This window comes from Sprattus sprattus (genome assembly GCF_963457725.1).
Source record: "Sprattus sprattus genome assembly, chromosome: 17".
NCBI lineage: Eukaryota > Metazoa > Chordata > Actinopteri > Clupeiformes > Clupeidae > Sprattus > Sprattus sprattus.
The window spans coordinates 7,453,654-7,468,653 of NC_137915.1; the positions used below are offsets into that span (position 1 = coordinate 7,453,654).

Here is a 15,000-nt window from a genome sequence, read left to right on the forward strand (position 1 = left end):
TCCATTACTACAATAATATGCAGACTCTGCTTAGAGCAGCTGATCCAAATATAAATGTTTTTTCTTGCTTGAGTTTGCTTGACTGACACTAAAAAGAGCATTCATTGAATACGCTGTGTCTATGTGTCTGTGTCTGTGTGTGTGTGTGTGTGTGTGTGTGTGTGTGTGTGTGTGTGTGTGTGTGTGTGTGTGTGTGTGTGTGTGTGTGTGTGTGTGTGTGTGTGTGTGTGTGCATGAACGTGTAAGGATCAGTATATATTTGACAACCCACCTCTCACCCACCTCTTACTTCCCCAACTCTCAAATTGCTCTGTGGAATAATGTCAGATTCAAGAGGACACAAAATCTAATGAGTTGATGTTTATTGGGAATCAACGTTTTCATCATGATCCATAATCCAATCAGACTCAAGTTAATGCAACCAGGCTCTTTCTATAACTTGTTTTATCGGTTCATGACTAACATATTTATTGTTGATCTTGTCTGACTTTACACAGATGACAGTTTATAATGGCCGTCTTTAAATACTGGATCTAATTCTGCCGCAAACAGGAAATACAGGTCATGGTTTTTATTTGTCTGCAGTATACTTATTATACTGTAGTATACTTAAGAGGTTCCCCCTCAGCTGTGGGTGTAGTTTTTGTACAAGATTTTATTTTATTTTATTTCTTTGCATTTTTTGTTTAGTGGGCTATAGTGTATAGCCTATAGTAAATCTGATGTATTCCCTGGAACATTCATTATCAAAGTCAAGTGTCAAAGTGCTTTGGCTAACGGCCATCCAATGGAATTACCTGAGAGAGAATATGAGGTAATTAACCATGGTGGAAATAATTATAATTAATAGTATTTAATCTCAACGGTGTATGCCCATGCAGATATAGTAATGAGACTAATTTAGCAGATCCTTGAAATTGAGAAAAACAATGATTCTTTCATTATTTCTGGCAAGTCTTTATTTCTTCTTAGTGTCCATATTGATGTTTACATATACAGGAATGATGACATATGGATGAACCAGGACTGATGGTTGTGTTCCTAATCTAAGATGAACTAGAGACACTCTTCAATGGCCATGGCTTCTTATGATCCAACCTGTTTATTACAGGGTCTTCTGCACGTAGGTAGCGATGTGCTTCACGGCCAACATGGTCTCCTCACAGGTGGGCTTGATCTGGGACTCGGGGAGCAGGAAACCGTAGCGACCAGTGTCACGCAGCTCGAAGGTGTAGGAGTATTTCACACCCAGGTCATAGGCCCAGTCATCAGAGCCTCCAGCAGCAGGGTCTGGAAGGAGAGTCATCAATCAGAGTGGATTTCAATCAGCAGTGTGACACAAAATAATTATAATAAACAATAACAACCTGTTATATCTTTCTAGAAGTGATTTCCTTGAAGACGACCCATTAGGTTAAATCCAGACACACACCAAACCGACAAGGCAACAAGCAGTGATTGTTGCTTTGCCGCACGTTGCTTGTATCTGGGCCAAAAAGTTTCACTTGAACACACCGCACTACTACAGCCAACGGCCAACGGCCAACTCGTATGGATGAGAGTAAAAAAAAACATTTGTATCTATTTATTTAATTAATTTTTCTAAATTATAATTTGTTTCAACTATGTTTTTAATTAGGTTTTTACTTTGTTCTGGTTATGTGGCACTCTGAGATTCTTAAATGCATTATTCAACAGCCAATCAAAGCCAATACACCCCTCCCTTCCATGCTCCTGAAGCAACGTGCTGATTGGCTGGTATTATTTATGGTTCTGTCTGATACTTGTTTCCAATTTACAGAGCCAGGACTGTGCACACACTGAACGGAGAGCTAGAGGACCGTGATGAGCAACTCACTGAATTTGACCAAAGGTCTAGTGCATTAGAACCGTGGACTGCGCCTTAAACTGATACTAAACTGAAATTCCTCTTCCTAAGTTTTTAACGAAGGAACTCACAGATGGTGGTAGCCCCAGGTCCGGAGGTGTACTCGGTGCCATACATGCTGGTCAGGGCATCGGTGGCGGCCAGAGCAAGGCTCATCTGAAGAGGAGAGAACAACATGGTTTAGCATGAGACGCAAAAGCACAGAGAAGAGCAGGGACAGGTGGACGTGTGATATTACAGATTCAAACAGCACATTACAGAAAGGGTCGAAAAACAGGCAGCTGCCTAAACAGAAGTTAGCGGAGAAGATTTAGATTTAGAGGATTTTAGGCTCCAGTTGGGATTGAGGAACATACTGTATTCAGTGTGCATTCTGTAATAAGCTCCTTGCAGAAAGGTGCTATAGAAATAAAATGTATTATTATTATTATGATGACTAATAATATTATAATTAATAATAATAATAATAATAATAATACATTAATGGGGAGTACATGTGTGCATGGTTTAGATTTTTGAGGGGTAGAGAGTTGTGTGTCACATTAGTAGTACTACTCATGCCAAGTGCCAGGTAGAGGAGGTGTAACAGTCTTTGGTCAAGCTGATCAAAGATATTAGCATGTGACTCTTCTGTGTCAGTTGTTCAGTGTCAGTTAAAAATGTGATGAATGAGTGGTCATAGTATAGTATAGTATAGTTGTTGTACCAGCTCATCGTGATCAGCAGCAACATCGTAGGAGTAGGAGTAGGGGAAGAGGAGCAGCTGGGAGTAGGAGTGAACGGTGAGGTAAGCCTTGATGATGGACTTGTTCTTGCGGATGAAGTCAGCCACGTTCTTGACCTCAATTTCAGACTCGGGCTTGGAGCCACAGTAGATGTCACTGCAGGGGTTGCTAGAGGTTCCCAGGGCTGTGGACATAAAGAAGAGGCAGAGTAGTTAGAGGCTCCCAGGGCCACAGAGAAGAGGCAGAGTAGTTAAAGGCTGTAAGGGCCACAGAGAAGAGGCAGAGAAGTTAGAGGTTCCCAGGGCTGGGGCCACAGAGTAGAGGCAGAGTAGTTAGAGCCTCCCAGGGCCACAGAGAAGAGGCAGAGTAGTTTGAGGCTGTGAGGGCTGGGGCCAAAGCAAAGTCGTGAGTAGTGAGATGAGAAGACAATGAGTTCATTTTACAAATGAAGGTAATAGGGATCTGAAGAGTTCTATAGAAGCATGGAAAGATCATAGTTTTTATTTCATTTATCTTTTATAGCACTTCTCTAAGTACTGAGTCCAGTATGCTTTGCCTCGAACTCTTGCTGTTTTGTTTTGTGTGACTATTAATGAAAATAGAACCTCCTGTTGAACACCTTTGGAAGTAGATATGTAATGATCCTAGTTTTATTTCACTTTGTGTGACATAATAATTAGTTATGAGGAATGATGTCTGTTTTTTCTAACTGTTCCTTTTTCAATGAACAGATCCAATACTTACTGCACCAGCCAGCATTGAAGTTCCTGTTGGGGTCAGCACCACGGCAGCTGGTACCGGTCTTGGTGGAGCGGGTCTTCCTCCACATCCTGTTCTGTATGTCCAAAAGTCAAGGGAAGTTTCAGTGTTTCATTACGAGGATGATCACAGGGGTCTGTGGCTTTGCATTAAAGCAGCAATAAGGAGTTCTGTTCCAAAACTAGCAAGCTAACTACCTTAAAGGCATGCAAAAACCTTGCCACCACCAACACCACCTAGTTGACACTGATAGAAGCTGGCCAACACACTAACTTGTGTGTTTTAGTAGAATAGTTAGCAACGTCATGCTTTGAAAGCGTTTCTTCCATTTTTGCAAGGTGGAAACACAGAACTACATAGGGCATATCCTGAATAACTATTGGGAAAGACACCAGTGTTTATCTGTTCTTCACATGACCATATGCTATCAAAATCAATTTGAGGATGGTACAAAAACTAGTTGTCGATAAAACCATACCTCAAAAAGTGTCATATTGTTGCATAGTGTTACTTTAAGAATAACATTCAAACACAGATTACATACGCTCTTATGGGTGTAATCATAGCCGTCAATGTTGAAGACAGGCAGGACGTAAACATCCATCTGGTTCAGCAGGCTGGTCATCTGAGCGTCGCTTCCATAGGTGGTCACAGCCTGCGAATAGGGACACGAGAGGTCAGTTTTCAAAATGCAGATAATCCGGGGAGCATCCGTGAAATGTATGAAATGAAACCAACACAACCAAACATTTAGTTTTATGTAATGTACGCTGCACTATGTTGTCTATTCATTTTATCTATTCATTTTATTTCTTTTTCAAATGTATATTAATTTCTTTTTTTATGTTTATGTATATACTTGCTATTAATTAATGCTATTCCTACTACTTTGCTGCTTTGGCAATTGAATTTCCCTCACGGAATTAATAAAAGTTTTATCTATCTACAGTATCTATCTTTTATCTAAATGTTGTTATTGTCTGCAACTGTTGAGTTGTACCTCGTTGACGAACCACTGGCAGAAAGCAGTAGAGATCCACTCTCTGGCATGGATGCCACAGTCCAGGAAGATGGCGGGCTTGGTGGAGCCAGTCTTCTTTCCAATCTGTAAAAGACCAAAAGCAAAATGTATGCTTTTTAGGGTGCTCTGGGTTAAAAAAAATATACAAAATTTCGAATGCCCTCATGTTCTCACATTCACAACATACAGCCACAGAAAAAAATAAAAAACCATTTCAAAATTATCAGTTTTTTTGGTTTTACTAGTAAAATAATCATTTTAGTTTTATTCTATAAACTACCGACAACATTCCTCCCAAATTTAATTTGTCATTTAGATAATTTATTTGCAGAAAAATGACAATTGGTCAGATTTGTAAATCAAGGTTATTCCAGCAAATATTGGGGGCACTGTGTTTCTGTACCTGCAGCACGTTCATGGGACGGCCCTCAAAGGTTTTTCCGATCACCTGTCTGCTGATCAGATCAGAGTTGGCAGCGGAGACGGAGGAGATCCAGGACTGGATCTGTGGAGAAACGCACAGGAGGAGAGAGGTTAGTCAGGAGGAGGATAGATTAGTCAGGAGGAGGATAGATAAGTCAGGAGGAGGAGGAGAGATTAGTCAGGAAGAGGAGAGGTTAGTCAAGAAGAGGAGAGGTTAGTCAGGAGGAGGAGAGGTTAGTTAGGAGTTGGAGAGGTTAGTCAGGAGTTGGAGAGGTTAGTCAGGAGTTGGAGAGCTTAGTCATCTGGCAGAGGAAGAGTGTGATGGGAGGATGAAGCAAACCAATGGGGTGAAGAGCAAGATAGGAGGTGAGGGCCGAAGTGCCTAGAATTATTATTATTCATATTATTAAGGATAAAAATGGCACAAAAGACAAATGCATAACTAATGAGGCCCTCACCTTGTCCCAAATGCGTAAGGACACTCACCTTGTCCCAGCTGTTGTACTTGGTGTAGCTGTGAGACCTGGGAGTGGCCGTACGGCTCTCCACCTGAGCCTCAATCTGAGCCTGGAGATCCTCAATCAAAATCCTGCAGGGAAACATGAGTTACTCTTTACAAACTGTTCTATTCTGTGAATTTACCTGTTCACGTATGCTATTGGCACTGCAATCAGGAGTAGTGGAATACAAATAAAGATGGATACTTGGATAGTTTCCTGTTCATGTATGCCATTTGCACTGCAATCAGGTGTAGTGGAATACAAATAAGGATGGATACTTTATTAATCCCTCAGGATTAATACTTAATTAACTAATTCAATGTATCTATTAGAGTGCAGATAAAGATAGTTTAACTCTAATGACATGTTGAGATGCCTTACTCGTGGTCCATGTCACTCTGGTTAAGAACAGTATAAACCATGGAGGTGTGGGAAGCGGGAATGTGGATGTCGACATCGATGTCAATGGTCACCTGCTCAGCACTCTCGGGGCTCCAGAAATCAACCTGCAGGGGGCGCCAGACACAAACTCTTACAAAAAGAAACCTTGCCTTGACACATGCTTCACTCCCACACTCATACAGATACACACTGGAAGATACACAGATACACACGCTGATTCACATACAAACACACTGTACACAGACACACACATAGTGAATCACACAGATGTCACTTAAAGCACACAATCCTGAACAAAATCTCTGGCAAAGATGAACAAACACAAACACAACACACACATCTACACTCAAGTCACACAAGGAGTCATATTCAGCCATAATCTATAACCACAGAAACATACAAACACAAAAATTTGCAGAAATAGATCCAGTAATTTCCTGAGAAGGCTACGACTGCCATCTCTCTGTGTAAGAGATAATGTTTCCTCAATTAGAAGGCCTACTTGCTGTGCGTACACTACTTGCTGTGTTCATATGCGTACGATACTTGCTGTGTCTAGCTGGCTGACCTTAAACACCCTCAGCTCCTACAGACGTTTGGGCTTTACCTCCATGCTGAGGGCCAGATCCTTGATGAGGGTCACATGTTCCTCAGTGGTGGGTTTCAGACGGAAGACTTTCTCCCTGAAGCACAGAGGGGAAAAGAGAGAGGGATCACACTCTGACTACATCTGAGATGTACTCTTATCATTAGAACACGTAGAGCGCTCAGCTGCCTGCAGCGCTGGTTGACCACTGAAAGAAATGTAATCTTTTTTTTACCCCTCAAAGCGGGTCAGCTCGGCCAGAGCGACAGCCACCAATCCCAAGAGCAGTAGGACCTTCATGTTTCCTGTGTGACTAGATTGTCACTCTCCGCCACTCTTTATAATCCGGGCGAAGTGTTGGCTGTCCAATCCAGAAGAGGCGAGAGGAGAACTAAAGCACGTGACGTGTCTGTGTATGATCTGAAGTCCCAAACCAAACTTGATTATTTCAGGTGGAGGGTGGGGCTGAGCCTATCAAATGAGCGAGCTTCAATGATTAACTTCTGATGGGGATCTCAGCACGTTTTCCTCTAAAAATGAAGCCTTGACTCAAGGTCACGGGCTTTGACGTGTTGGTTTACCACGGATAATTGCACAAGGCAGGAACATTACGAGACACATATGAGAGGTTTTTATTTGAATCCTTTATTCATATACCTGCATTTTATACATATTTCCATATGAACTGTACACATACAAAAACACACAGACACATATAAAACATTTTTTTTTTTTTTTACAAATATTGCAGACAGAACTGGCAACTTTTCTCATGAGTGTAATCAACAATGGTCTCATTCACGAGAGCACGCTCATGATAATAGTTCTGTCAGCACAGCAGATATGGACACAACCAGCAGATGTTTCTTCTGGAGATTTTTTTTTCTGTAATCTGTTTCTTTTTCTGTTCTGTTCTTTTCTATTCTGTTTCTTCTGTTTCTTTTCTTTAAATATTTCACCCATACTTGTCACAGTGAACAAACAGTGGACACAGAACAAAACCACATCAGACCCTAAAGCGTATGAAACACGCCAACACGGAGGCAACTGATCATATATGAAACATTTTCACTTCACTGCGGCGAAGGGTTCTGAAACGTACATAGAAGAGTATGGGAAATAACCAGAAATAACCAAACAACAAATGTCTAAATATTTAAAACATCAACCAAAGGAATATCAAGACTCCAGCTGGGTCTTACATGTGTTTTGTGAATCTGACACATATCAGGTGCCATATGCAGTATGATACAGACAATAATGAAAAATACTTGACCGTTTTTCTCAGTTGCTTCAGCATATTTCTCAGATCCGAATTCAAATTTTCAAAGCTGCTAGTTCAACCTCTACATCATCTACTTCACTTGTGCACATCACAACAACATGAATGCAAGATGTTTAGTCTTACCCCTCATAGATGTTTAGTCTTACCCCTCAAACATCTAGGTATCTAGTCATCACAGGCAAATCGGTTAAACCAGTTATCATTATGTGTCAACCATCATCATCGTCATCAGTTTCATGGACATGGTATTCTTGGAATGTTTGCTAAATTACTTGTCATTCAAACCTTGATTGCATGTGATTAATGAGGATTGATTCAGTTTGTTCAAAGGCAAAACGTGAGTGTACAATCCAAGCCAGAGAGGATGTGCCAGGTCAGTATGAGGGACTATCCAGTAACAATGTGACACTGTGTCAGACAAGAATGTGTTCAGTCATATCCTCACCATTGGGCTATACAGAAGACAACCTCTTCCACAAGGATCTCATTCATGCGAATGGGAGGGGTTTAATGACATGCACCCTGCCAAATCACATAGGCTACTGTGTATAATATCATCTGTGGTAATTTGAGTCATCGTAAACTTTTTCCATAAAAACAGCCTTGGGGAATGGTTTGATGGACTAAAAAGATTATTATTCATGTTCATATTTATATTATTCATATATTAACATACTGATCAATCTATTTTACTCTGTACTTTATGCAATGGCAAAGGTCTTTTCTGAATGAAGGTGAAATGTCTATGATCATTGTGACTGGATAAAATTACTCAAATAATTGTTGTGGCATGTGACTCACTGTCCCATTTTTCTCAACCCTTAAATGACTGAGTGAAAGAGATACAGTGAAAAGCATATTTGGAGATAAAGAATACACTTCAAGGATACCATTTTATATTGACAACATGACTAAGTATTTGGGTCTTTGGTACCAAAGCGACTGAGAAAAACTGCAACAGACTATAGAGACTTGGCACTCCTATTTGAAAATGTTTGAGAACACAATGTTTTAAATGGTCTAGCTAGGAGCAATTCACTTCACAATTCAATCACTCGTGTCACATCTCACTGATAGTAAACCAGGCCTTAGTTTCATGCTGTAGTGGTGAGGAGTATCTTGGGTCTGAATATGTGAACTATTACTACAGATTATAACTCTCCCAGATATATTTACTTTTTCTCTGATGTGTTGTGCTTTGGGGGCCAGCTCATGTGGTTGGGGGCCCTCCTTAGGCATGGGGGTGGTGATGATGTGCTATAAAATGCAGAACTTCAGTTCAGTCCATAATACATTTTGAGGGTGTTTTGACAGATGAATAATTAGATGCAGAGATGAGAGACTTTATAAAGATCTAAAAACGGCCCTGTCTGAAATGTGTCTACAATGTGCCTTCATGACTGTAGAAAAGTGTGCATCTCAAGTAATTTCACACACATAAAATGTAGACCCAAAACATGGGAGAAGTTTGTCAGTTTTTTACCATGGAGATTTCATGGCTTAGTGCTCAAGAAGACAGGGTTTTCTAAACCTCATAAAACATATTTGGCCTGCAGCAGACACAACATCAGTGGGGTTATCTAAGTGAGTGTCACTATCAGTGTGTTTTTGTTGTTGTTGTCAGGACTCATTTCTCATTTGACATCTGGCGCGGAGGCTTTCTTGCTGGAGGTGAGGCGGAGGGCCTCGGAGGCGCGGTACGAGAGCGCGCTCATCTTGGAGCTCAGGATGGCGTGGCCCGCCCTGGAGTCGGGCGCGCACCGCAGCAGCCGCAGCAGATTCTTCCGGAAGTTGTTCCCCACGAAGCTGTAGAGCAGCGGGTTGATGCAGCTGTTGAAGAAGGAGATGCATATGGTGAAGGGCATGGCCGTGTCGATGATGTCCAGCACGCGGCAGTTCTCCACCACGCCCAGCATGGCCAGCATGTCCATGAAGTGGAACACCTGATGCGGCACCCAGCACACGAAGAAGGCCAGCACGGCCGCCGCCAGCATGTGCAGCACCTCGTCGTCGCGGGAACGCGTGCTGCGCTGGATGCGGCTGCGCGCGCCGAGCAGGGTCCGTCCGATCAGACAGTAGCACGTGATGATGACGACGAAGGGCACCAGGAACCCCAGGACGCTCTTCAGCATGTTGAGCGACACCAGCAGTCCGATGTGCTCCGATCGGTGCCAGATGCCGCACACGGTGTCGTTGGAGTTCTCGATCTGGTAGGCGCCGCGCGTGTACGCGGTGGGCACGCTCAGCACGAAGGCGAAGATCCAGATGAGGACGCAGGTGATGCGGGCGTAGAGCAGCGTGCGGCGGCGGCGCGAGCGCATCGGGTGCACGATGGCCAGGTAGCGGTCGATGCTGAGCGCGGTGAGGAAGAAGATGCTGGTGTAGAGGTTGAAGATCACCAGGCCGGCGCAGGCCTTGCACAGGAAGCTGCCGAAGGGCCAGTGGTAGCCCGTGGCAGTGAAGGTGGCCCACATGGGTAACGTGAGGACGAACGTCAGGTCCGACACGGCCAGGTTGAGCACAAAGACGTTGGCCACCGTCTTCAGCTTCATGTAGCAGTAGATGATGGCCACCACCATGCTGTTACCCACGATGCCGATGACGAAGTTGCAGCCGTAGACCACGGGGATCAGCGTGAAGATGATGGTGTGTCTGCCGGAGGAGTTGCAGTGCAGACGGACGCTAGTTCCCGACGTCAGATTTTCCATTTTCTTTTTTTTTTTTTCTTCCTCCACCCGTTTCTCCTCCTTCTTCTCGTATTTTTTAAATGCCGTTCGCTGTAACCTAAAGCCGGGCGCCGAGCTCCACGCAGGGGGTTTCGTTCGTGGCAACCAATACCGGGGCCTCGGGGGCTGAGGACTCAGCTTCTCCTATAAAAGAGAAACGACAAAAAAGTCACAGACAGTCAAGGAGAGGAGTGATCATTACCAAAGGCACGGGCCATAAATGCTAACCCGGAGGAACGGGGCCTTAAAGTGTCTGTGCAGCACCGTCTCATTAAAGGGCTGCACGTTAAACCCACGGTAACTGTTTATGTTAGTTCTGTAAAACTAGAGGCCATCAAAAACAGATGTTCGATGTTATTCAATAGTCGCAATGCCCTATGAAAGGTTGTTATGGGGAACGGTGTCTCTATCCAACCTCACCCTCATTTCACCCATACGTTCTGAGCGGCCTTGTTGAAGATTAGCAACAGTAAAAATGTATGGTGTTTATCAAAGCGGGCTGTCCGTCTGGACAAAAGCGACCGGAAGGGTAGCATTCACTTCTAGTGTTATGACCCTTGCTAATGAAGACTGCATGCCAACTAGCGTGCCTGAGTCACTAAGCTATTAAAAAACAGAGAGAGCAAGTGGGAGAAAGAGTATGTCTGCGTGTTTGTGAGTGTGTGTGTGTGTGTATCAGTGATTGTGTGTGTGTGTGCATGTGTGTGTGTGTGTGTGTGCGTGTGTGTGTGTGTGTGTTTCAGTGATTGCGTGTGTGTGTGTGTGTGAGAGAGAGAGAGAGGAGTCACGTTCCGCGCTAACTGCGCTCCGTTGGACGCAGCGTGAGAATTCCTAATCAGCGCGCACCTAAATACACAGGACAGTAGGGGTCCAGGGCAGTGGAAACTTTCACTGTGAGAAAATCAAAACCTGTACGCTCTGGAAAAGAGCCTGCAGGTATTTTTCTAACATGCATTACTAAGGACATAAAGTGAAGGGCAGATATATAGTTCAATGCCTCCGTTTCCTTATGTCTCTCTCTATTATTTTTAAGTAGGCCTGGAATTAGAGTACATGTTATTAGTTTTACCTCATGTCAACTAAAACACACAGCCATGCAGCCGAAAGCTAAACCTACGTGATGAATCTGATGTGTTTGACTTCAAAGAATCATTTGTTATTAGGCACATAAAAAAACAGGCATCTCATCTTTACACGGAACTCCCCATCACTCTTTTGCATGTTGTGGTCAGACCACAAGATGGCGACCTCTTCAAAAAAGATGTCCTCATAGAGCCTTAACTCTGTTACATGTTTGATTTTACCTCTTGTGAGATAAATTAATTTGTATGCAAAGCAAACGTGTTGACCCTGCATCTTTCGAAGGAAACACATTCATCTCAACCAAAAGATCTCATTACCTGCCATCAGAGCATGCTCCGCTTGGCATTTATGAGAGACTTTATGATTACCGCCGTGCTGCCCTGCCCTCGTTTAACAAAGCCATTTTATCTGTCTGTCAAGCATCACCCATTTTCTCTCGGCTGTGTGTTTGATGTAGGGGGGAGGTTAAAAAGCGACTTCCTCTGTTAAAGCATCAGCAGCATCAGTTGCAGATGTAAAAATTATTGGGAAGCAAGAGGCCGTTTGTGGTGCCAAGGGCAACAAAATAATGAAATATCACTGCGAGTTTCCCCCTGCAGCAGTGGTAGCTCACAGATGTCACGGCTTTAGATTTAAATGTGTTTTCTTTTGTTAATGACTCTAGCAGTGGGTGGCTGTAAATTAGACCGCATGGGGGGACACAAGCTCAGAAATGACCACAATTCTCTCTCTCCCCCCCGTGCAAAGCTGAATATGTGTCCTTCTCCTTATGAATCTGGGTAGGAAACTCAGCCACACTGTTTGGTAGCATTTGCCAGAATACACATACATACAGTATAAATAATGAGGTTGTTTGGACATGGTTTAATTACATTTGCACATTTCTATTTCTCCCTGTACATCTTTTCCTTACATTTCAGATGGGCTTTGTGAAGTCCATAAAATAGATTCAGTTAAAAGACAGGGATTTTCTGTTTTCAGTCGGTATATTTAGCATTTGTGTGAACTCTTATCTACTTTTTTCACCCTATGCCCTCACCTCACTTACAGTTTTTCACTTTTGTTAAGAAGTAAAAAGCGAAAATTCGGCACAATCTGCACAACCTTCACGTCATGTATCAATCGCTCGCCCCAAGTGGGAAATACTTAAGATTCCCTTATCTACATTAGAGTCCGATTTTCCTTGTGAACACACTGATGTCAATTACACATCACGTTGTTGTCAAAACAGTGTACACAAAGTTCTGTTGTTGGACACAATTTTCAAGTAAAATCTCAAAGCATCAACCTGCAAGCCACAAATAGTCAAATCTCTAAAGTTTCAGGTCTTTTGACCAATTTGCAGTGAGGACTGCACCATAAAAGTGTCTTGAGCCTCTGTTTTGTTTGATAAACTATTGAAAACTTGAAAAGATCGATAACCAGAGAAGGAGAGGGGTAAGAGTGAAAGGAGGAGGAAGAGGAGGACAAGAAGGAGGAGGAGTAGGAGGTTGAAGAGTAGGAGGACAGAGAGAAGGAAGAGGAGGACAAGGAGGAGGAAGAGAATGAGGACAAGGTGAAGAAGAAGGAGGATCAGGAGAAAGAAGAAGGAGAATGGTCATCTCTAATGAGATTTGGGCCGCTGTGGTAGACCATGTTTTCATGGTTTTTCATTAGAACCTTCAGGATGGAGAACAAGTACGAAATCTGTTTGCCTTGTGTACTGTAATACTGCATATCAATATAATATACGTAGTGTGCTCACAGTATTTGTATTTTGCAGGACTGAAAGAGAACCACACTGTGGAGGAAGAAAACACACTTTCTATATTTTTTGAAAGCAAAGTAGCATTTTCCAGGAGATATAAAGGGTTTTGCATTTTCAGTTAGTTGCTTTGGGATTTGTGTTTAGAGTTTTGAGAACGAGACATGCTTTCAAAAAATGTGTGTAAGCAATTGAGAAAAACTATAAGCATTTTGTATACAATTTTATGTCAATGCAATCTGGTGGAACAGGAGACTGAAATTGTAAATATGGTTTGTGAGAACAACGGTATTGCTGTTTTATGTTTGACTATGAAAAATGTAGGCCTACACTGATACATTTTACAAAAGGAGAAAGGGCTCAATGAGTCATTGTCATTCATATGGTGTGTTTCGATGATTGTGTTTTAAATTTTGCACTTCTGTGTGCTGTAAATGCTTGGTAGTGTGCAGCTAATGTTTAGTTGTGTGTACTAAATTAATGTATGTGTGTGTGTTTTGAAAATATGGCTGTGTGTACCAAATGAAAACACGAGTTCCATTTTGTGAACAGTTAAGAGATTTGATAGCAAAGAGTCATCTTGCAAAGGGAGTGTCAGGTTTAGCATTTTGTGTGTGAGGTTTTCAATTTTCTGTGTGCAGTTTTGAGAAAGACGTTACTGTTTTGAAAAACGGGTTTTAGCAACAGTGAAAAACTGTAATCCAAGACAAACACACAGATGATAGATAGATAGATACATGGCAAAGAAAGAGAGAGGTGATAGATAGATGGATAGATAGATGACAAAGAAAGAGAGAGAAAGAGCAAAAGAGATTAACAGAGAGAGAGAGTGTAAGAGAGAGATGGAGAGAAAGGGTGTGTGAGAGAGAAAATGAGTGTGAGAAAGAGAGAGAGAGAGAGAGAAACATTTCTTGTCCCTGTATGGGACCTCTATGTACAGGGGAAAAGAGACGGAAAGAGAGAAGGAGAGGGAAAGGAAGAGAGGAAGACAGAGTGAGAGAGAGAGTGTTTGTTTGTCTGAGACAGAGAGAGATAGAAAGAGTGACAGAGAGAGACAGTGTGTGCATGTGTGTGTTTGTGAGAGAGAGAAAGAGAGAGAGAAGGAGAGAGAGAAAGAGAGAAAGAGAGAAAGGGTGTGTGAGAGAGAAAATTAGTGTGAGAAAGAGAGAGAGAGAGAGAGACATTTCTTGTCCCTGTGTGGGACCTCTGTGTACAGGGGAAAAGGAGACGTAAAGAGAGAGGGAGAGGGAGAGAGAGGGAAAGAAAGAGAGGAAGACAGAGAGACAGAGAGAGAGAGAGAGTGTTTGTTTGTCTGAGATAGCGAGAGAAAGAAAGAGTGACAGAGAGAGACAGTGTGTGCATGTGTGTGTTTGTGAGAGAGAGAAAGAATGAGTGAGAGAGAGAGAGAGAGCGATAGAAAGAGAGAGACATTTCTTGTCCCTGTGTGGGACCTCTGTGTAAAGGGGAGAGGAGACGGCCGAGTGATTTAGTGCTGCGGGTGACCATGTGAAGTGACGTGACGTACGCAACTGGACACCACATCACGGAACAGTGGTCATAAAGCCCCGGTGACCACAGACAGGAAGTCAAACAAATCACTGTGCATATGAATGCCCCGCCACCCACACCCACACACACACACACACACACACACATACACGTACACACACACACACGTACACACACACACACACACACACACACACACACACACACACACACACACACACACACACACACACACACTCTCACGCACACACACACACACACACACACACACACGCACACACACCCACACACACACACACACACACACACACACACACACACACACACACACATATGAATGCCCCGCCAC

At 42.9% G+C, this 15,000-nt stretch overlaps 2 protein-coding genes across 2 annotated transcripts; both read right to left on the minus strand.

Moving 5' to 3' along the window:
* Nucleotides 1–1,105: 1,105 nt before the first annotated feature.
* On the minus strand, nucleotides 1,106–6,604 carry cpb1 (carboxypeptidase B1 (tissue); the record flags this gene model as incomplete). The annotated part of the gene is made up of 11 exons (XM_080855576.1): nucleotides 1,106–1,290; nucleotides 1,960–2,044; nucleotides 2,595–2,797; nucleotides 3,358–3,448; nucleotides 3,917–4,027; nucleotides 4,373–4,477; nucleotides 4,797–4,898; nucleotides 5,303–5,405; nucleotides 5,698–5,822; nucleotides 6,326–6,401; nucleotides 6,540–6,604. 11 exons carry the CDS (start codon nucleotides 6,602–6,604, stop codon nucleotides 1,106–1,108), a joined length of 1,251 nt encoding a protein of 416 aa, XP_080711702.1.
* A 2,619-nt stretch (nucleotides 6,605–9,223) lies between these two features.
* On the minus strand, nucleotides 9,224–10,297 carry agtr1b (angiotensin II receptor, type 1b; the record flags this gene model as incomplete). The annotated part of the gene is made up of 1 exon (XM_080854848.1): nucleotides 9,224–10,297. One exon carries the CDS (start codon nucleotides 10,295–10,297, stop codon nucleotides 9,224–9,226), a length of 1,074 nt encoding a protein of 357 aa, XP_080710974.1.
* Nucleotides 10,298–15,000: the final 4,703 nt, after the last annotated feature.